At 43.5% G+C, this 23,095-nt stretch overlaps 1 protein-coding gene across 1 annotated transcript; it reads left to right on the top strand.

The window, feature by feature from the left end:
• The first annotated feature begins 1,421 nt into the window (after window positions 1-1,421).
• LOC128907313 (protein ELYS-like) lies at window positions 1,422-21,888 on the top strand. Its single transcript, XM_054196019.1, has 24 exons — window positions 1,422-1,563; window positions 2,283-2,536; window positions 4,234-4,414; window positions 5,223-5,430; window positions 6,147-6,263; window positions 7,230-7,314; window positions 10,327-10,474; window positions 11,125-11,257; window positions 11,345-11,526; window positions 11,908-11,969; window positions 12,803-12,931; window positions 14,670-14,760; window positions 14,849-14,938; window positions 15,101-15,241; window positions 16,018-16,122; window positions 16,880-16,973; window positions 17,855-17,978; window positions 18,100-18,156; window positions 19,125-19,271; window positions 19,363-19,550; window positions 19,720-19,864; window positions 19,960-20,091; window positions 21,311-21,458; window positions 21,546-21,888. The coding sequence occupies exons 1-24, from the start codon at window positions 1,443-1,445 to the stop codon at window positions 21,698-21,700; spliced, it is 3,237 nt and encodes a 1,078-aa protein (XP_054051994.1). The 5' UTR covers window positions 1,422-1,442; the 3' UTR covers window positions 21,701-21,888.
• Window positions 21,889-23,095: the final 1,207 nt, after the last annotated feature.

Here is a 23,095-nt window from a genome sequence, read left to right on the forward strand (position 1 = left end):
TGACGACTACGAGAGTGCAGAAAGTGACTTTTCCATCTGGTGCTCCTCCAGTGCTTGTGAGTTGCTTCCTGTTTCTCTGGGGAAAATGTCATGGAACCAGTCATTAACAACAATTCAAAAATTGGTATAACTTTTATAAACCCTTTTATAACCCTTCCCTGAAATCACTTTAGCTTCCACCTCTGGCGGAAGGAAAGAACGACGCCTGTCAGCTGCAGCCTTTCCCAGAGAGCTAGGGAGTCTCTCCGTGCAAGAGGGAGTTAAAAGTTGCCTTAAAAGATGCCTGACTGTGTCCTGGGTGGTGTCCTTTCTAAAAGTAAAGGGGTTTTTAGCCCTCCCTGCAAACGGAGTGTGTCGTTTCACCCGGGTATGAGCTAGCAGCCCGGGCTGACTGCCACAAAAAGGAGATGGACAAATTCCCTCTCCTTCTTCCCGATGCGTGGTCCTGCCTCCTTCCTTGTGCCACCTCTTATGCTTGCTGGTTGTCTCTGCAAGGCAGTTGAGCTCTCGAAGCTGGTGGAACACCACCTGCTTTTCTGGGTGAGTTTCCTGCCTGCTCAGGGAGTGAACTTGGCTCCTAAAGTGCTCTAAGGCACTGTTAAGGCAGTGCGAGGTGAGCCACAGGAGTACGGTAGTAGAACAAAGGAGCAGATGGAGAGATGGGAGGCGGCGGCAAGTCCTCTCTTTTGGTGGCCGGGAAGTCAGCATGTTTTGTGAAACCATCTCTTCAGCTGCGGCTGGCCATATTTTTAGCTTTTTCGTCAGTAAGCCCATTGCATTGTTGGCCCTTGAAACGGATTTTCAGGTACTACCGTCAGTCAAAACTGACGTCCCTGAACCCTGACGTGGCTGAATGCGATTCTGCTTGAACATGTAATTTCTCCATGTTTATTTTTCTTGGAGCTTTTTAATGCAAAAATCTATCCTCAGCCTGTGACTCGTGGTACGCTCCTTTCTTTGGAAATAGTTTGGAAGTCCTAAGTACCTAAGGTGAAGAACAATGGTAATTTTGGCTGCTAGAAGACAACTGACAATAAGTAACAAAGGGTAAAGTACGAAATCAAGGGAAAGGACAAATGGAAAGTTGTACCTGTTACTGAGAAGCTTTTTAAAATCTGATTTTTCTCAGCTCCCATCTTCCTAACCTGTGTGAGTAGACTTGAACTCAGTGTATTGGGCTTTTTCCTGTTATTTCTCTGTTGATACGTCTGGGTCACTTTTTGTTGGTGATCTCACAGGCATCAGAAAAGCAAAGGATTCTCCTTTTGCTCTGCTGGGAGAGCAAAAAGTCTCCCGAGTGCCATTATTTGCAAGAAAAAGAGCTAGAGGTGACGTCTAGGGGATTTTTCACTGCATACTGATGAAACTTCTGTCACTCTCAAGAATATTTCTGGCTGGCGTGAGTCTAGTTGTGCAATTTTTTCCTGTATTTACAGTGAAGAATGCAAGACCTAACAGCTGAGGTAACGAGCAGTCTGCTGCAGTTTCCAGAGGTGACTCTTCAGGCACTTGGGGAAGATGAGGGAACCCTCGGCTCTGTGCTGTGCGGGAGGTTTTCTGGAGGTGAGCATTTTCCTTTAAATTTGGTCTCGGTATAAAGCTGTTCTTGCCTGGAGGCTACCTGAAGCCTCAGGTCATCGTATCAGCTGTGTCAGGTTGGTGCTGTTAAGGGGCATCCTGTTTAGAGAGAGAGAACAAAAAGGGTGCTTCAGCGATGACAAATGCTAATATTAAAACGTGAGTGTAGTTAAACTTTGAAGTGGACTTTCCAGGTGATGTGACAGTAGAGCTGGGTGCCTATCTGGAGGTCTAGGCTTCTGTTAAGACCAGGTAGAATCTATCTACCTGAGTGTAAATGCAGGAATTGAGCTCATACTTCCTTTGGGCTGGCAGTAGTTCAGTGAAACAAAATGCCTTCAATTCTTCCTCTACGCTCCAAGACTTGTATTCCCATATGCGTTTAGATCATTTCTAGCAAAACCAAGGCGAATATGGTATAAAGGCTGTCGATCAGGACCTTGTAATCTTTATCCCAAACAACCCAGATTCTTCGGTGCGGGAATGACAAGTACAAATGCAAAATAACAAGGTGGTTAATTTTAGGAGGGATTGCTTGGGGATTTCAACGGGTGATTTTGAATCATTGACTAGAATGAGGTAGGTCGGTCTTCCTCTGCTAGGTACGTTTATTGAAGGAAAGGGGCAGGCACTGTGATTTTTTTTCAGCTGTTTTCAGTCTTCCGTTGGACATTTGCTTCAGTCCTCTTTCTTTTCTCTCACAGGGAGAAACGGCCTGGCGTGGTTGGCACGTGGTCCTCACCTTGAGGTGGTGAACTCTGTGACAGGAGAGCGGCTCTCTGCGTACCGTTTCAGTGGAGTCAATGAACAGCCTCCCACTGTTCGTGTGGTGAAGGAGTTTTCCTGGGAGAAGAGAACTGGACTGCTGGTTGGGTTGGAAGACGCAGAGGGAAGTGTTCTCTGTCTGTACGACCTTGGACTCTCAAGAGTGGTTAAAGCAGTTGTTCTTCCCGGGAGGGTAGGTACTTTTTAATTGGAGAAACGAAGCTTTGATGTTGTTAGGTGCTGCGTAGGCCTGTTTTAGGACAAACTTTGGAGCGTCTCTTTGTAGGAGGTATTTTTTCTATTGTGCGTTAACATCCTGTCACTTGAGAGTATCCAGTCAAGACGGTGTTGCTGTAAAATCTTGGGCTTAATGTGCCATTATTGTTTGAGTTTACTGAGAGTAAAACAAGTTTTCTGGTTTTATTGTAGAGCACAAAGTTACCTGATTCTCTCCTTCCACAAAAAGGCATTGAAAAGCACCTTTTTTTGGCCCTAATTGCTTGATTTCCATCAGAAATACCGTCTTTAAAATGGCTCAGAATTCCATAGCTGTGCTGTAAATGACTTCGACACATTGCCTTGAATCTCAGCCTAGCAAGCAGGCTGAGGAGAACACATTTTTCTGTTGACTTAGGAGAGGAAAAAAGAGCCTCTAGTGAGTTATCTGACAGATTGTTGGGAGGTCACCTTTCAGCCTGCAGTCCTTGAATCTCTGCTCTCTGACTAGTGTGTTTGTGTAGATGGGACACACTGGTGTAATGTTGCTGATGTTTTCTGTCTTCTGTAACCCAGAAACTCAAATGATGTGTGTCCCCTAGCCTCATTATCTTAATGTAAACAAGAATCGGTGGAAGTCAATAGAACATGAAGATTCATTTTTATCATCTTAGAATCTGCAACAACTAACTAACTAACTTCTTAGCCAGCTTTCCATCAGGTGCTTTGGTTTGACTTGCTAGAATACAGGTGGAGTTTTGTTTGTTTGTAATGCTACAGTGTGATGACTAGTAGTAAGCATTCGTATTGGGGTCACTGAGAGAGAGAAATACGTGCAGCTTTAGCGCAGGAGTCTTCGTGTGCTCGTGTCTCTGCTCTAGCAGTCAGTGTTGTCCTGGGATGTGCTGCAACGTGTGCTGAAAGGTCTGTCTTCGCCTTGTGAGACAGTTGCGTGCAGACTGCTGGGCACGTGAAAGAGCAGCGTGCGCTTCCTCCTTTAGGTGGAGTCACCTTTTTATCTGAGAAGCTGCTGCTTTAGGCTGGCTTTTAACATTTTTCTCAACATTCGTGAAAGCGCTGGTGTGCATTTAAAGCTTCTTTTCCTTTATGTGGTTGTTACTTTTCTTCTAAATGCGGACTAGTGTGAATTTTACTAAGCTGGTCTCTCCCTTCAACGCTTTCTAAATACGTTTCACTCCCATGGAAATGGTGTGTCTCCCATGCAACTTGGCCGCTGCCTCGTCTGACTCTCGAGCCCTGATTTATCCTAACGCCCGTTTGTCAAAGAAGGCATAGACTGTATCGCGGTGCTGGTGGGCTGTGAGCGGTGGGAGACCTCGATGTAGTTGTGTTTGTCTGTCTTAAGCCCCTTGAATACGATAAAGTTTCTTGCGTATAACTGATTTTCTGTGTTTTCCTCCAGTTAATTACTGCGAAGTAGGAAATGGAAATTGCTAAGCTGTACTAATAGAATGCCCCATGTAAGTTGAAGTTAAGTCACTTACCCGCAGGAAATCTAGTAAATGGAAGGCAGTAACAGGTTTTTGTACGGGGCTTTTTTGTCTTTGTCTCTTTTCTTGATCTAATTGCAAACAATGCTTTGATGCTCCTGGATTTACTTTTTCTATTGAGCTTGTCAAAGAGCTCAAATAGTAACTTGTAGTTTTCCTGTAGGTAACCGCTATAGAACCCATAGCGAATCACGGAGGACCCAGCGTGAGCACTCAGCACCTCCATCAGAGTCTGCGATGGCTCTTTGGGGTGGCAGCAGTGGCTACAGATGCTGGCCATCTCCTTCTGGTTGACCTTAGTTTGGATGATTGCTCCTGCACTCAGAATGATATCGAAGCATTGGGTGAGCCTGCAGTTTTTCCACGTGAATTTAAACGCAAGAAAACTTCTGTCTTCTAACGAAACAGTATGCATCCCACTTTGAAGACCCTTGTGTCAGACATTTCTGACGACTGGTTACAGGTGGCAGTTTGACATCGTATAGTCCTGACCTGATTAAACCTGGGAGTGTCTGACTGCTCCTCCCAGTGTTGTAAATGCCCCCTCCCACCAAGATCCCTGTGCCACTACGATTCTTGCCAGAGAGGTGTAGGAATTTTGCCACATGAGCCGGTGCGGCCGCCTGGTAGGAAGTTGTGTTGGAGGAGCCCTGTTTCCCGGGAATGCTCTTCTGCTTGTGTTAATTGACTTGGGGCAAATTTTGGGCTTGTTTTTTAAAATAAACCCGACTTACCAACACCCATGCATTTGGATGAATGAAATCTCGAATAGGTGTACTCAGATTGCATACACCGTTTTGGCTATTACAACAGCAGCTTCAGAAATTGGTGCCACTTCAAACACGAGCTGCCACTTCAAATTTCATCACGAGGCCCAGACTCCTGCTTTTCAGAGTCCAGGAAGAATTTGGTTACGTTATTAAGGTTACGTTTTTACCTAGCTTTCAAATGTGAGTGAGAATACTTGTCTTATCCGAGAGTTCTTATGTTCTTTGAAGACATACATAATGGAAATGGCAAAAAAAAGTGTTGCATAAATGGCTATTTTGCCTGGCACGGTAGCATTAGATGATAGGGGTTGTCACATCAGTGCCTAAAATGCAGCCTAAATGGCATAACGTATTCATTTATTGCTTGGTTTTGTGTGTGTAGATCTAGAAGTTGTCACTAAAAATCCTGCTGAAGTTGCACAAAGAAGAGAAACTGTGACCAGCGAAGGGAGACGTCTCTGTTTTCAACTACAAAATGCTTCCGGAACAGCAGTATCAGCCCTGTGCTACATAAGCAGAAGCAACCAGCTCGTTGTGGGTTTCTCGGATGGCTACCTGTCGCTCTGGAATATGAAAACTTTGAAGAGAGAGTAAGTAGGCCTTTACACTTGGCCATGCCTGGAGGTGTGGGGCTCTCGATTTGTTGCTTAAGGAAGTATGTGAATGTAAAGAGAACTTTTTCAGGGACTGACATGAGTATGAGTATAATCTTGGCACGTTCAGAAATCCTCTTCTGACATAACTTTTCAGTCATACCTGGATCAAGTGGTCCGCCTTCTCCCCAGTGGACTAGGATTGTTTTCCTTATTGTGCCTGTGGATTGAGGAACTGTGGAAAGCATGCTTCCTGGGGTTTTCAGAACCGGTTACTGCAACTGGGGCATCCATTGAAAGGCTGAAGTATGTCAGTGATGTGATTTTGGTGCCGATATTCTCTAAAGTGTCCAGGGTGAAACTAGTGAGACATGAAAACTCAATAGCTGACCTGTGCCTGAAAAATGTATTCTTTCCTGCATGTCAGCTTTGGCCGAAAGAGCAATCTCACCTGAAATATTTGGCTAACTTCTGGTCGGGATTCACTTCAGCAGATCTGCACTGACTCCCCAGAAGCTGTTGGATGCATAAATAGACAGTGGAGGAATAATTAGGTGGCAAGAGTAGAGTGTGGAGGTACAAATAAGGTTCAGAAGTCAGGAAGAACAATGCTTGACGTAGTCCAAGAAACGAGAAACTACCTGTGTTTGGGCCACTAGGCTCACCTTTTGTTTTCTTTTTCGTTTTGCTTTTTTTTTCCCCTAAACCTGTAGGCACCACTCTCAGCTTGAAGGAGGGAGGATTCCTGTCTATGCTGTCACTTTTCAAGAGCCCGAGAATGATCCTCGCAATTGTTGCTACTTGTGGGCTGTTCAGTCTACGCGGGAAAGGTGAATAAAAACTTTAACTATCAGCCACTGAATTAATTCTTTTTTTTTTTAAGGATATTTGTTCCCATACAGTTGAACATGTGTATTTGTTGTGTGTCTGCGATTCTTTCCGGTACGGAAGGTGTTAAACTTAGAATGCAATTTTTACAGGATTTACCAGACGTGAAGAGGGACCTACTAGTTCCTGCCTTCTGTCAGAAGGCAAAGCAACAGTGGCCATATTCTTCTGCTCGCATTCTCAAATGGTTTGCTTTTGTTCCTCGATGACCGCTTCATCATTTGTTTGATAGTCACACCGTGGTATTAAAATACCACTAGGAGCAGTTGAGGCTGCAGATCTAGAACACCAGATGTGCCCACACAACAGCCTGCCACCCCTAAAGGCGGCGGTGACAGTATTGCCGATGGCCTTGTGCCAGCGTCAGCAGTCTGTGGAGCCTTGGTGAGCCAGTGCAGCTCCCCGGGCAGAAAACGATTCAGCAGAAAAGCCAATGGGTTCCTGCTGTTCTGCTGAATCAAATCGGACTTGGAAGGGTGCAGAGTGTGCAAGAGGGGGAGGGGAACTTTGGTGGTAAGGGAAGGGCAGAGAGATCTCTCTTTCTGCATCAGCAAGCGATTCCATCAGCTCAGCTGTTGGTAGAGTGGCAGTCTTTTAAAATTTGACTTCAAAGCAGTTTTGATGGAGAACTCTTCATTGTGAAGAACTATTTCCAACAATTCTTAGTCCATACAACATATTACAGCTTTCCAAATGTACGGTTGGCTTTTGCCCCTGAAGCTGTTAGTGTCAAAACGCCCTCCTTCATGTTTCAGTGGCTAAATGTGGCCGATGATCATGTTTTGGGAAGAGGTGGTGTTCTTTTCAGCAGGAGCATGCTATTAAGAAAACGTCTAGGTCTACTAACACGACAATGAGGACTATAAAGCAGCTTTGTAACCAAATTTCATAATTTATCCCTTTTTCAGTGAAGGTGATGTGGTGAGTTTACACCTGCTGCAGTTAGCGTTTGGTGACAGAAAACGCGTGGCCTCAGGACAAGTCATGTATGAGGTAAGAGGTGCATGCGTGGGAAAAGCAGACAATAGTAATTTTCTCTAAGGGAGTATCAGTTGAGTTACAGGGGTGAGATTTACCATCAAACTTCAGAGCTGGCTGAAAAAATAATAATGTTTTGCTGAGTCTTCTTGGGCACGGCCTTTGTCCATACCTTTTGGAAAGAAGGCATACCATTTTATACTGCAGTGTCGTGTGTTCCAGCTAGATTCATCTGCAAAGAGCCCGTATAAATGAAATTCCTGAAGAGGACGCGGCTTTTGCAAATAAAATTATTCTGAAATACCAAATGAATGGCATGTAGGAAGAGAAGATTGGGCCTTGAATCGCTTGGTTTAACCAAGCTTCGGACTTGAATAAGCTTCTGTCTCTCTCCCTTTCTTAAAATACAGTCATACTCTATTCTTTGCTGATCTTCAGTTTTATATTCTTGGTTTCCCTTAGAGCTTTGTCAGCCGGACTTCTCACGTGAAATGCACCTACAGTGTCTCTTCAGTGTTGATCCTGACACTTAGTAGCTGTAAAGATAACTTGTTCTTCTTTTTGGCTGGGTGACCTATTCAATCTACTCTTAAAGCCAGGAAAATATGTAATTTGGTCAGAAGAGTGTACCTAAATGTTAGATCTGTCTCCAAGAGGATGCGTTTAAAATACAGATGTGAGGTATCCTTGTATCTCAGATAGCTAACAGAGACAAGGCGCATCTGTTAGATGTGTAATTCCATTCAGTTGTACGCCTGGAAGTCTTCCAAAATCTTTTTGAGGGGACAGTAATCTTAGTTCAGAGCAAGTCTTTCCTCCTGATTTGGTACTTTCTCTTGCATGTTCTCAATAGCTATGGAACGAAACAGGGGTGACTCTTGTATCGTGGTACTCTGGTTTTTGTAGGGACTGTGCCTTTTGATTTTTTTGGATTAATTTAGATTTTGAGTGTTTTGCTTATGTGTAGGAAAGGTGCTTCCTCATTTGCCACTGTTGCTTTTGCATAGAGAGAGGTTAGGTGTTTGGAAAAGGTGGTGTTTCTTTAAAATGCATTATCTATCACGGTGACCAAGTAGAAGGATCTTCCAGTGATTCATCGCGTGCTGGATGCTATCTCTTTATCTTTGTTGATGTGCGGGACCTGTGCTCCACAGCGGATGCTTTTAGTCTCAGAACACTTCCTTGTAGTCACAGATTGGTTAGTACTACATGACTGTCTGCCTGCATGGCTGTCTGAGTCAAGTTTCTTGTCCATCTTCAGGGGTAGAAAATTTAAGTGTCTCCCGTTTGCTAGGCCAAGTTTGAGTAAAGAAGGAGGAATCTACTGTTGATCCTTGTTCATTGGATAGAGTTCATAGGAGCTCAAAAGACTTTTTCAATACAGCAGTGCTTTTTGTTCCAGGAATTAGGTTTGAGGCTATGAAGCTCTTTGACTGTGTGTCATGGTAAAAGTCACAAATAGGACTTATGGAACATGTGGTACTGTGTTTTTCTATACGCGTGTCAAACTCTTGTCTCCATTGCCTTCAAGGCTGGTTTAAGTCTGCTTAAGTAATTAAACAGAAAGGTATGTTTAAGTAATGCTTCCAAAGACCTTTTTTGTACTGTCGCAGCAGTTGCTAAATCTGGTGCATCAAATCACGATCGTAGAGCGCATCTTTACCCTCGTTCTGCACAATGCTTGCGGATGGGCAGAGTATACACTCTCTACTTTGATACCAGAGTTTGACCAGTGCATCTCGTTTGAAAACTTGTTTTTGTGTTTTGCTAGTCAATGGAGTCATTACTTAACATCTCCCATACAATGGAGTTCCTTAGAATGACTTTGCCCGGCGTGGAAAGTTTAAAATGCACTGCTTTGCTTCAGAAGCATTTTCTTTTTAGTTATGAAAGACTTTTTTTAATTATTTAATTTTTCTTTTTAGACAACCTTCATATTTATTTGTAACACTTCCTGGAATCATTAAGAGAAAGCTCGCCTCTTCTCAGATTAGGTGAATTAGATGTATCCTATGAGATCATACGGGAATGTGTGGTTTCATGCCAGTTCGTTTCAGAGCTCTGCAAGTTTAGGAAACTTGGGTAGAATGTGGCGTTATCAGTTTATGGGTTGTGTGGGTTGGGTTTCTTTTTCCCTCTTTTTTTTTTTTTTTTTAATTATAGAGCTGCTATTTGTCCCCAGTACACCCATTCATGTGTTGTATGGTAGACAGTTTGAATGAATGCTGTATTTGGAAAGACGGTATTTCACTTCACGCTTACTTAAAAAATGGCGCTATCAGAGGTTCACCACAATCGTGCCGGGGTTTCTGTGTATCTCAAAATTAGTTTGTTTACTGTGTAGTAATTCGTGATGCTAAAAGCCTTGGCCACGTGCACCCCGTGTCCTTTCTGGTTTTCCCTTTTGCTGTTGGCTGTGCTTGGTGAAGGAGCTGAGGGATATTTCACCCGTTAGTCTCTGACAAGATGAGAGGAGGAGCTGTCATAGCTTACGTGGCTTGAAAGAAGATTGCTAATCAGTATGAAGTTCTCACAGTAACTAGAGAGGGGTGCACGGTCACTCTGGTGGTGTGCCCATAGAAAATACCTCTTGACAGCTTTAGCTGCTCTAATGCTGGGGCTTCTCTAACTTCATCAGTTCTGCAATCAAGACATGGAGCAAAGAGCTTTGCATGCATGTGTGTTGCATCATTTTAGATATCTCTTTGTAGCGATATATTTATTTTTATAAAGAACATTCTTGGATGTCACAAGGAATTCTGCAAAACATGTTTAGATCTGAATAATGTTAGGGAAATTCTAAATTTTGAAAAAGTGCAAAGCCTTTACAGCCAAACTTACCCGTTACGATTTGACACTGCATTCTCTTGCATGTCAGGCGTAGTTTCTGTTTACCATCAGAAATAGGCTCATGCGAAATACACAGTATAATAAGCCTATTCTGTTAGACTGTCTTTCATATTTAGCCATAATGTATGTTTTTATCTTAGAATGACCTTTGCTCTCTTCTCTGATTTTTTCCCCCAGGGTTTGGAATACCGTGGCAAAAAGTTCAGTTTAGATCTCACGGGTGGAGTCTTTCCCTTGAGAGGCCAGATGAGTACTAAATTAATCAGCTGCCAGAGTGTCGAAAAATTCCGCAGCGACGTTGACGGAGAGGATAGCGTAAATGAAGGTTTGTTCTGATGTCCGTGTTTGGTGATTTTAAAAGAAGTGCTTTTGGAACCTAAGCAACGAATGCTGTTCTGTCCCCACAGTCTGAAAGTCTTGCCTATCTGCATAGACTAGATTGTTGGGATTATTTACGAAGAAAAAATGGATGCTTAAGTTATGTGGGACTTCTTTAAGGGAAAATATATGTTTTATTTTATGCTTGCTGACATGCTATCGCGATGTATGGTGGGGCCGTTTGTATGATGATGGTCAGTCGTTTTACTCCTCCAGCTGCCATCTTTGAACAAGAAGTTCAAACTCTCCATTGCTTAGGAATGTGACCAGAATTTTTTCCCTTCTTCAAACCGATGTCCGCATCTGCATCCAGATGGTAGCCTGTCACAAGTGGTGCTCCCCAGGGCACTGCACTGGGGCCACTTCTCTTTAGTATCTTGACCAGTGATCTGGACGAGGGGACAAGAAAAAGGGGCAGTGTGACTGAAACCTATCACAGAGATGTTTGCTATTCCGTAAGTACTGTAATCACTCTTAGGAAGTGTTGTGTTTCACGAGTGACAGAACAGAATGAAGCCAAAATAGAAAGTGGTGTTTTAAAAATATCGGATCTATCGTATTTTCTACAAGTCAGAAACAATGTCTTGTCTTTTACAGTCACGTCTCCTGACACCAGTGTCTCAGTCTTCAGTTGGCAAGTGAATACGTACGGTCAGGGAAAACCATCTACTTACCTGGGTGTATTTGACATTAATCGCTGGTATTCTGCTCAAATGCCAGATTCACTAAGGTAGATTTTTCTTCAGTAGTTTTCCATATGCCTGCCAATAATTCATTTGAATGTCGGCATTTAGCTTACGCGCTTGTTTTCTTTAAGGCCGGAAGAATTCCCTCATGAGTGCCCCTATTTTGCACTGTGGTCGCTGGATACTGTAGTGAGCGTGACTTCTCCGAAGCTCCTTTTGGATATTCTGGTCCATGAGCGGAGTCTAAGTTGGGGAGTTCCTCCTTCTTATCCACCACCTGAGCAGTTTTTTCATCCAGGCAACTATAACTTTGGTAGGTATTTCACTGCTTTTGAGAGTGATAAGCCTAAAATGAGGTCAAATGCCATTCATTGGTTCTCTTGTTCAGTCATTGTTTGTCATTCAAAACCCAAACCAAACCAAAAAAACACCCAGTCCCCCACAAACCCAACTCTGATCACGTTGTACTGACAAGGTATTTACTATTGTGGAACATATCTGACAGCCGGCTGAGTTTTGGTGCTTTTGTAATGTAGGCGGTGAAGTGGTGCTGGTTATAGCCTGAAATGACTGTGAACTGAAGCTCAAAGCACTCAGTTATATGTTTCTAGATACCGGTGTGTAAAAAATGTAAACTGGTCATGCCATAACTGTGAGAGTACGGAAGGTTGTCAAACGTTCCCTGTTTCTGCAGATGGTACGTGCTTGCTGACCTCCGGAGTCGTTCACATGACTTGCACCGGCTTCCAGAAGGAGGTGATCTTTTACTGTATCTTTATTGCGAGTGGCAGGAGATGTAGCTTTTCTAAGTTTTCTGTTGCACTGCTTTCCGTGTTAGGGACCGTTTCACGCTCATCCTGCCCGTCCACACGCATAGTTGCAATTGTATCCTGTCGCCAGTTGTATGCAAATGGTAATGTTTTAGGTCCCCTCTTGGGACTGTACAACTGCCGTTGTCTCCTCTTGAAGCACGATCGGGGATTGAATGTCTAGAAAGGAATGCAACGTTGCTCCAGGAGCAAGAACAAAACCACTGTAGAAGGCAGGGAAAGGTGTTACTTCTTTATTGCCCCTCAGTCGAACTGCCTGCATAGTCTTGAGTTAGAGTTTTGATCCCCAATTCTTTTGAAAAAGGAGGGAATGGAGAAAATGAAAAAATCACATAACTGTTTGAGGAGTGAAAATTTTGTTTTCTCCCAAACTCGGCCAAATTATAACTTCTGAGCCACGGCACAGATTGTGACAGATAATTTTGAGTGAAGTTTCAGCTCACTAAATGTTTCCAACATGAATCGGCTTCCATATGAATAGGCATAGAAAGGATCTTCCAAAGCGTGAAGTTGCATGTTAGCTTAGCTTATATAGAATGTATTTTGTGTCAGTGTTGAGGGAAAGAGCAAGGCCTGTGTATAGACAGAGAAGGTAGAAAAGACTTAATTACACAGATTGCTAACCTAAAGCCTCTTAGTGGTTCAGGCTGTCTGACGGTGTCAGTGAACATTTAGATTCTTCCTTTTAGAGGTTATCCAGAAGCGTAGTGACGGAATAACAATGCTGTCTTAATCTGTGGTTTTCGATTGATGTTTCAGACCTTGAATTTTTTGAAGAAATCTGGCCCTTCAATATGGGAAGCCATTCAGGATAGCTACAATAGGTGTCTTGTAGCTGGCTTGCTGTCTCCAAGACCAGTTGATGTCCAGCCATCCAGTTTGAGTCAGGTGAGTGCCTATGAGGGAATCAAGGGGGAAATACATCCATCTGGTCTGACAGGGCTGGAGGGGCTACAAGACACGATACTCCAATTTGAAATACAGGTGTTGACCTGAGCTAGCAGAAGTAATCGTATCCTTAGATCCAAAGTAGTGACTTTGACTGGGAACAGCCCTAAGAGATCTGCCTTTAGAGACCCCTCTCTTAATTCGGTGCCACACACAGATGCGCACAAGGAAGCGTGCAGTCAGTGCTGGTCATGCCCAGCATAACGCATGTGTCCCCCAGAGTAACCCCCATCCCTGTCAGTTTCTCAAAGCAGTGGTTCAGTGCAGTAGCCGACGATGGGGGCGTCTCACTGGGATGCGAGCTCTTGCAGACGTCGGCTTGCTGCACTGTACGTGATCATTTGCTTCCAAGGAAGTGGGCTGTGGTAAAGGATTACTGCTGTCAGCTCTCCCTGGCAATTTCTTCACGGCTTGCCCTCGTTTTCCCTTCATCGGTAGGCTTTTCTGCATCCTCTCCGGGCGGATCTTCACCTCTGTAGCCTCTGCCTTGTGCTGCAGTAGCCCAATTTGCTCCTCTGAGACTGCCCTCTTGCAGCTGCAACACCTTAATCACCTTTATCTCATGACACTCGCTACCTTCTATGTGCTTTATGCCACCACAGTGACTTCACTCCCCCTGCCATAGGTTTTCCATTTGCAATGCACCAACCTTTCCCTGGAGCAATCAGCAGGAAGGGGAGAGCAGCCTTCCCGCTGCCCTCCTCTTCCTGTCTCCTGCATTCGTCACCACATTTGTGGACGTGTGTTAGGACATGAACGCTTCTGCACAGTGTGGTAGCTCAAAGAAATTTCTTGGCAAGCTGGCCAATGGTGTGTTTCCTTGTCTGAAACCAGTTTTCCGAAAAAGATGGCAATATCACATGTGTGTTCTACATGTGTAGAAGTCGCTTTGAATGTCATGATTTTGCCTAGAGGGCAAAGATACTTTTGAATGTGTTTAAAAAAACCCAACCAACCAAACAAATCCCATCCCAAAAACCAAAGTAAAAACTTATGAAGGGTCCTTTCACCTGAGAGAAGTACGAGAACACCAGCTGAGATAAGCTACTACTTAATATCGCGCGTCTGTGCATACCTGTGATTTATCCTTGTAAGGATTACCACTACACTATAATACAGTATTTGAAGAGCCTAACATTTAAACCATTAGGACGTAAATGTTTCGCTTCTTTTCTGTCACGTTACAAAATTCCAACGTACCGTTTTGAGTGTCAGAACTGCTTCATGTCTTCATAGTCTAGAAAGCTGCTTGGCCGTAGCTTCACTGTTTCCATGCAAACGTTGCACAGTTGTGTTTGTCCTGTCCCCTTCCTGCGTTCCTGATGGCAAACTTATATGCACAGATGTGTAACGCGTATTAGCAGAGGATGTTTCTGGACGTAGTAAGTTGGAACTCAGTACGTGAAGACTGTAATGCAGAGGCATGCGAAGAAAGATTAGAATTAGGCTGCAGTAAGTTGAAATGTCAGAGGAAAAGCGTGTTAATGTGTTCCTCAGAGCAGTGGGCAGTCCAGCCTGTGGCTGGAATTAAGAGAAAGGACGTGGCGTTCCTGGCCTGTGTCCTGATTGACTTTGTGATGTCTGAATGAGTATACAGTTAGAAAGAAACATTTACTGTTGATGGTTCACATGGTGCAAGTAGGTAAGATTCTCATTTGAGTTTGTCTGTTACGTTTAGGAGGAGCAGCTGGAAGCAGTATTGTCAGCTGCTGTCCAGACAGGTTCTGTGGGACTTCTGACTGGATGCATTAAACATTGGATATCTGAAGGTAATACTTGGAACGTTGTTTTTTTACGTGGTACCTCTTTGAGTTGGAGCCTGTTGATTCATTTCTTTTTTGTTCTCTTTGTTTAAAGAGCAGCCAAGGTCTGCTGGTAATTTACGGTTTGTTCTTGAGTGGACATGGAACCAAGTGATCTCTACAAAGGAAGAATTTGACCAAATCTGTGAGTACTAGTGTAGTCATTCTGCAATCCTAAAGTCGTTCTTTCTGATTGAGCTTCCTCAGTAATACGCCGCTATAGGATATTGCACGCGGTCCTTGAAGTGCGCCTTGAAACTCTGGAATTGCTCTGTCGGCTAACGATTTAATATTTATTCTTGAAAAGGTGTTCCGCTGTTTGATGGCTCTTGCAACTTCATTGACCCCCAGACATTACGGTCTCTCCAGCGCTGCCAGTTGCTTTTGAGCAACCTTAGCACGGTCTTAAACTGTTTTCTCACAGAAGCACAAGAGCTTACTGAAAAAGGTTTGTAGTAGTGCTACAAAATCTTTGGTATGTTTTATTAAGATTTGGAATTGTGGCAACATGGGCTTTTGTTGTTTTTGAGGATTGGAAGACAGTCACATTTAGCTGGGAGAAGGGGCTTAAAGCTGAGCGCTTGGGACCACCACAAAACACGCATTGAGTTCAGGGCAACAGTTTATGGTGGAGCTCATGCAAGGGGGTGGGGGAGGCTACGTTCAGAGAGAAGCTTTGTAGGCAACTGGGCTGAAATTACAGCAACCGAATGTGGTATTGCTGAAAAGTATTCCTTTGAATTCTTAGCTAGCAAGTTCTAGTTGCATGCAGACACCGTGTTGCAAATTGCTAAACAATACGAAGGAAGCGTAAACGAGTAACGTGTAAAGTAAGTTACTTGAGTTTCTACAGCTTTTTCTCTTAGAAATGGTTCTTGGCCTATTGAGAAAAGAAAAGAATATCCCTTTGCTATCAGAAGAATCTCTGCTACGTGAGAAACAGATGTCTTATTCCTGCGTGCATTTAGTAGTTCAGGCTTTGGGTTTTTTGTTTTTTTTTTTTTATTTTAGCCTTTAGTGAGTTTAGTTCTTTATAGGGGTTGCTTTTTGTTTTGGTGGTGATAGTGGGTTTTTCCTTCAAATAAGAAAGCGATACAGCATGAAAAACGCAAAGACAAAGATTTCTAATGTGCTATTTTTATACTTTTGGTTTAGTAGGATGAAGGGAGTTTTGTGAAAATGAACAGAATTGCATAACGCTAATCATCTCCTGCCTTTTTTCAGGTTTTGCAGACGTGACAAATAAGCAAGCGGTAACCGGCCTCATTTCTTTGTATGCACGAGTGGTCATCTGGTTCTGTCGATCCGGTCTCCTTCCAGGGGGTTTAGGTAAGCGTGACCTGTCATACGTTTGTCATACCTGTCATACGAACGCATGCTTAGCCATGTTTTTGTAACGGTTTCGTCAGGAAGAAGTCGTGCTGGTTCACTGGCAGGGTGTGCTGAAGTTCTGTGGGTGAAGTTGAGATTTTGCTGGGTTGTCAAGTACACAGCGTAGAATGAGGCAGGCAGTTTCTTTCCTGGGTGGATTTTAGGGATAGCAATGGACCCCTGACGTCAAGGCGCTGCTTGTGTCCACAGCTTGAACTACTTGAGATTTTAAACAAAGCACTATTAAACAACAAGTACCGGAATGCTTGTTTTTACAGTGAGAGCATTACCTGCATGTTTTGAACTTTCTATCAGTTGCTTGAGGAGAAAGTACACCTTGGAAATCCTTCTTTAGTTGGATGGATTATAAATTCCATTGTCAGCCTTAATTGTCTCACAAACAATTGTTTTAAACAATAGTTTTAAAACCATTCCCTTTGAGAACTGGGTGGTTTTTTTTATAGTGAACTTCAGCTTACCCTACATGTTGTGAATGCTGCGTGAACTGTAACCTTGAAACGGCACTTGGGGCAAGAAGGAATTGAGTCTTGTCTCTTAGAGTTCTTTTAGGAAAGGCAGAAAGAGGATTGGCTTCTTTCAGAGTTGGAGGCTTCTTGATGCTTAGCTTGTACGATCTTCTGTCTCTTTAGGCAAAAATTTTCGTTTACAAGTGTGATATGACTGCTTTAACTTGCTTCTACTTTGTTGCCTGTAGATGACGATACGCGTTTGTCGAGACCTTTCTACAATTATCCTCTGATTGAGAGCTACTATACTGGTCACCGACAGAAACTTGAGCGTTTATCAAGGTAAGAGCTAGAGGAAGACTCTAGAACACTTCCACGGCAAATTCAGAAGTGGAAGGGAATGGCTTTTATCTCAACAGTTGCATGGGCTATGCGTAATGGCGCTGCCAGCAATACTCTTGACTTCAGTGACATGTGTGTTCTGTTGAACAGAGAGGTTACTTTCCTGTGTTAAAATGTTGATATCTACCTCTGCTTAGTACCACTGGTTGGTATCATCATTTTTCGGTAGTCTACTTTATTCATTGGCTAATGTGTATAATTTCTGACTACTGAAAAAGGCCACGTGATTAGGACAGGATCAGTCACCTCCATATGACCGATTATGACCACATGACCAATAGAGGGTCATAACTGTATTGGCCTAAGTCCCCTTCTCACAAGTACGTGGTGTGATTTCGTAAGATGGTTGGAGTTACATGGAGTTGGCACGCCTCGCACTCTCCTGGCTGTCGGATAGAAGGCACTTGCTAACGTCAGCTCTCTTTCCTGGACTAGCTGCCTAGCACATAGGCGGCATGCCTTGGATTAGCCGATAATAGGTTTTTCTTTGGAAATTGTACTGAAAACTGAATAAAGACCTGACCAAGCTTCGGCGATGGCACTGTGACCAAGAGGCTGCAAGGTGAGTTAAGGTGGAAGCTGCAGGGTAGGAGGTATTGACTTCAAAGTTCATCTTCCTTGGCTTACTTCTCAAGTAACTTACATACAGGCTCGTGTGTTCCTTCGAAGCACAGAGCCTCTAGTGTCCTTTTTCTGCTTTGTGCCATCGGGAGATTAAAGGGCAGGGCTGCAGTCAGCAGAAGACCAGAGGAAAGCCGTCACACTGGGAGGCTGGAATTAGTGTTTAACTCTGTCCAAATCCTTGCTACCTTTTGTTCCAGAGGAAGATGGGACTCGGACTGCTTGATGGTTGATGGAATGGTTTCCCAGTTAGGAGACCAAGTGGAGAAGCTGTGGCGGAGAGATGCAGGAGGAACTGGGAAATACCCGCCTGCCAGTTTGCATGTGAGTGTCCTGTTCACTGAGAACAACAACAAACGGCCGCCCTCCCCGCCAAACCCCACCCAAAAGCCAATGATTTAGGGAAGACAGGCGTTTTTTCAGAACTTTTAATTTTTCATTTCAGGCACTGCTGGATCTCTATTTGCTAGAAAGCATTGAAGAAAACTGCAAACATGCAATTGTATCCTTTCTAGTTATTTTTATTACACCTTCAGGGGATGCACATAAATGTTCTTCAGTGTTGGTCGCTGACCTGTTTCATGACATTTTTTCATTTATGCTTCAAAGACGATGCAAGTGAAAACATTTAGTTTAGCGTTAAGTTGTAGACAGAAGCGCTGTTTTATTTCTTTGTACTGTGGATTTTTGATGACTTTTTTCTTAAACGTTTTGTTGCAAAAGTCTTCTCCGATAGGGAGAAAACAGTTTTAGTAATAAGGGTTGAAGATATAAAATGTCCTTAGTTTTTCTCCAAATTTAAACACCGTTTAAAATTTTCTAAAACACCCATGATGGGTTATAAAACAATTTCTGTTTCAGAGCAAAAGGATTTCTAAGAGTGGTTTACCAGTACCGGATTTTTGCTGAAATCACGGGTTTTCCAGCGCAGCTCACAGTGCTTGCTTTGGTTCTGTTGAAAGTGCAGGCACACGGAATAAGCAACAGGGAGAAGAGAAAAGTCATGGGGCAGAAACTTAATTTTTAAGCTGCTGAAATACACAGCCTTGCTTTTGCTGTTTGTTGCCTAACCCGCGAGGGGAGCCTAGAGAGCAAGGGGCTTAGAAACGCTTATAGCCCAGAGCTGTCTTGTTAGATGATGTCCCTAAAAACGGACGTCAGAAAGAGAAAATGACGCTACCAATGAGTGACCCGCATACTGGTTTAAATCCAGTTTTAATCATTCGGAGCTGAGCTGTACTGTAAGGATGCCACAATTCACACTGTTTTATAGACGCTGGACATGAGGGAAAAACCCAACTGTGGAATTTATTTGCTGTAATAATTGAGCATTGGATGCTCCAATGTTTTGAATGTATTTTCTGCTTCCTACCACTTTTATATTCTTACTTCATTATGTTTTTCTAAAGGTAATGTGATAAAGTTTTGGTCTTACAAACTGATTAGCCTTAATGAGATACCTGATGTCAGACAATTTACTTGCTGCTGGATATCAAGCGTTCCTTTCCGAGTGAGACAGAAACTTCAATCGACTCCTTTGCAACTGCCTTTGGCATGCCTTGGGGACTTGTTAAGCTTATTGAAGGTTTTTGGCTTCTAGATCACAATGATTACGAAGTAAGTATGGTAGAGTTGAGTTAGACATACATTGCAGTACAAAGCTATAATCTAGAAAATGATTTTAAAACCCGATCTCTAACTTGTACAGAATTCACTGGCCCTGCTCTTTCATCCCGCTACAATCAAAACCGCGTCATGGCAGCACAAGAGAATTATTCAGTCCCTCCTGTGCCAAGGGGAGCGTGGGCAAGCCCTCAGATACATCCAGCTGATGAGGCCACCCACGGCAAGCAGCGGGGAAGTGCAGCTTCTCCTCACTGTGTTGCTCTCCAATAGGTAAAGAAATATACCCCACCATTTTGTCACGCAAATCTTGTGAAAATGGAGAACAAAGAATAGAAATCATCATCCCCTAAGTTTCCTTTAAACTTTGAGTACAAGACTCTTGGGGCATCTCTTTGGTTATGCTATTAACATCCCTTTACCTCTGAAAAATTAATTACAGGTGCATGGTGGAGGCTTGGGGTCTGTTGCACCAACATGCCGCTCAGGCAAACTTAGAAGACCTCTTAAAACACATGTACGAAATGTGCCGTGAGATGGGCCTGATGGAAGACTTGCTGAAGCTGCCTTTCACAGACACCGAACAAGTAAGTGGGAGCAAGGAAAAATGTTCATCGTCTCTTTGAAAAGAGAAAAGGCAGAGCCATAACAGATTTTTGGAATGATTTTTTTTTTCTCATAGGAGTGTTTGGAGAAGTTTTTAAGGACCAGTGCCGGTGTTCAGAATCAAGAATTCCTTTTAGTCTACCATCTGCAGCGTGCCAACTACATTGCAGCACTAGAGCTGAATCAATCCATGAATGTAAATCTTATGGTAAGCGTGAAAGTTCTGTTCTGTCAAGCGTGCACGTTTCTGCTGGGTGTTACTAACTGGTTTTGATAGTACTCAATAAAAATCCTGCTTTGTTTTTTTCATACCAGTCTTTGAAACACTCGGAACAAGTTTCTACACCTTTGGTTACAGCTGAAGCTAAATGTTGACCAATATACGTCACTACTCCAAAGCTACTCTATGAAGCTATAAATTAAATGTTACACACCACTGTTGACCCCACTGAGAACAGTTTGTTTGCATCTGAGGAATAAACATGTATCTTTCCCATCAGCCAATCTTACCATTCCGTTATTGAGATACGTATGTTATGCGTGGCTTAGATTACTGGAAGTTGTTTGTGTCACTCCTTCCTGTGGGATGACGAGTAGGTTGTATGTCATCGCTTGTGTCTTGCACGCAACTGTATTTTTCTAGCTGAGAGCAGGCTAGGTGCCAATCCACAGGTTAAATTTCTGTGGGTTTTCTTTGTTTTTTTTAATTTCTGCGAGTTACAGTGTGCTCTCCAATTCCACAACTTTCATTTCACGGCTTTTATGACAAAAATTCTTGTCTAACCTCTATTTCTCAAAATAGCCAGATTACATTTTGTGTTACATGAACTTGTGTTCTGGATTTGTGACGCGTTTGCCGTTTTCTGGAATCATAGTTTTCCAGTGACTCAAACTTCTAAGGTGGTTTTGGAAGTCGTAGGTCCTGCATTTGAAAACTGTCATGTGGCCAGGTGGTGTGCGTAGGTCGCTTTTTCTTGCTTGTTTTAATCTTCACATCATGTTGTCCAGGGTAATTTCCAGTTGTCCCGTATATTCAGGGCACTGGCGTTTCAGGAAGAACAAGGGAAAGCCTGCTATGTAGTAAGTCGTTTGCAAATTGCAGGTGATATCAGAAAATTGCAGGTGATATCAGAAAATTGCAGGTGATAACAGGTGTATCAGAAGAAGGTTCTGCAGAGTGCCAGCATTGTTTTAACTTCAAGTTGTAGGCTCTGTTGCTATTCCAGTCTTCCTTCCACTTTGCTACAAGTACCAGGTGAAATCGGTGTGTGCGGATGGGTAGAACTTGCCCCTGTTCTGTGCAGTGGAGGTGTTTTACCACACCCGTAGAGGAAATCTGCTCACTAATGCGAAATAGCACGGAGAGGTCTGTGCAAGGAACTTCTTGTAATTAGTTAAGCTTTTGCTTTGCGCTTTTCCTTCATCAGAACGACGGCGATCATCGCTTGACCGACAGAGCAGTTGCCAGAAATTCTCTATTAGCCCAATATGGCAAGATCCTTCCACGAATTGAAAGGCAGCTGGCCGTAGAGAGAGCCAAGCTTTACCATTTGCCTGCATTGGCCTCAAGAGAAGGTAACTTTTAGCGGGGGGAAATAGAGGGGAGAATTCCCTGTCACTTGGATGACACCAGGCTGAAATTTTTCCCCTCTTGCTTTACAGTCTCAAGACCAAAGCCATTAACTCCAGTAAGAAAACAAGCTAAAGCAGGAAATGTGCGTCGAAGACCAAATTTTCTGGCGAAAATATTGTCCAGAATTAAAGAATCCTGGGCAGGAATGAAGGAGAAAACCGGTTTCTCACAAGGTGGATTTTAAAGATGATGTCGTTTTTATAGCTGCTAAACGTGCTGTTTCTTCAGCAGGATGTTTCTAAAATTGAGGATGTTTCTAAAATGGGACCTGTTGAGATCCAAACAGGAGAGCAAGCAGTTGGGTTTCAACAGCACCCGCCAGTCCCTCACTAGAGACAGGAACAAGAAGAGACCTTAGATGCATTCACTTATTCAGCTCATCTCGGCTTTGGGATTTAGGACAACACTGTAGAGAAGACGGGGCTGGACTTGGGAATACGCAAATCCCTCATGGGAGTCAATGGAAAATTTGGGATGGGAAGAAGGCAGCAGGTCACAAAGCTTCCGCAGTCATTCCCGTAGCAGTGCAGTGAAGGTGTTTCTGCTTTCGTTATAGCTGGTGGGTACTGATTTAGATGTAAGCGCCTGGTTTTGGCTTGTGGGCCCTCACTGAATTTAGGACAAACTGCTTACTGCTTTCTTGTTCATAGATTTGTAAGCATAAAAGGAAAGTTTACGCAGACTAGTATTTCTTGACTTTAGTTTTGAAGCATGGCATGTTGCTAATAATATATCGCTTTAGCAAGTTTTGACGAGGCGGGAGGCAAGAAAATAAGCTGATTCTATGGAGACTGCTGTTGAGGGGCTGCTTCCTTCTGCCGTTGTTGGCTAGCACTGCAACTTAGAGGGCTGGGCAAAGGTCTTTACACGTGGATTCAATTATCCCGACCATCCGAGTCCCTGGAAATAAGTAACGGTTACTGCTTTTGTTCTCACCATAAAACCCCGAGTATCTTCACGTGGATCTAGAAGGAACGAATACTTGCTCAGCACAGGGAACGGGAAGAGACGAGGTGGAGCTATTTAGAATATACTGTGTTGTCTCAGGCAGTCCAAGCGATTCCTTGAAGTGCAGGGTTGAGCTGTCGGATGTGAGGGCTGGCTAGTTTGACAAAGTGTTGCCGACTGGAACTTTCAGCTTTTCTCTCATCGTTGCCTTTTACCCTGTTAGATGCAGAGTGGGTCACCGTGTGGGCATTTGTCGTCAGTGCAGGAAGTACTGCAATGGGATGATTTCTGCCAGTTGTGGCTACAGCTCGCATTGTAAAACTGCTCACTTTGTCCAGGAGTGGCGGCAAATCGTAGTCAGGAACAGAAATACCAGAAACGGGGCATGCGATGGCGTACACTGAACACTCTCTTCTCCGTCCCTTAAACACAGAAGCTGTCATCGGTAGCAGAGAGTACACTGTATGTTTCTGACTTTACACCCAGCAGTGATCTGAAAGGAAAAGCGGCATTTCACTGTCCTCAGTTTCATCTGTGTGAGTGTGAAGTCAGTCTGTTTGGTAATGACTATTGCATTAACAGGCTTTTTTTTAACTGTAGGTGATGGAAGATAGTGCGCTTAAGTCACCAA

Source organism: Rissa tridactyla, chromosome 3 (assembly GCF_028500815.1).
Source record: "Rissa tridactyla isolate bRisTri1 chromosome 3, bRisTri1.patW.cur.20221130, whole genome shotgun sequence".
NCBI lineage: Eukaryota > Metazoa > Chordata > Aves > Charadriiformes > Laridae > Rissa > Rissa tridactyla.

What these genes read in the sequence shown, in the direction of transcription:
- LOC128907313 (XM_054196019.1), top strand. Translation starts at nt 1,443, where the DNA reads ATGCAAGACCTAACAGCTGAGGTAACGAGCAGTCTGCTGCAGTTTCCA. An exon ending in TAAACATTGGATATCTGAAG is followed by an intron (nt 14,761 to 14,848) that starts GTAATACTTGGA and finishes CTTTGTTTAAAG; the next exon opens with AGCAGCCAAGGTCTGCTGGT. An exon ending in TCTCCTTCCAGGGGGTTTAG is followed by an intron (nt 16,123 to 16,879) that starts GTAAGCGTGACC and finishes TGTTGCCTGTAG; the next exon opens with ATGACGATACGCGTTTGTCG.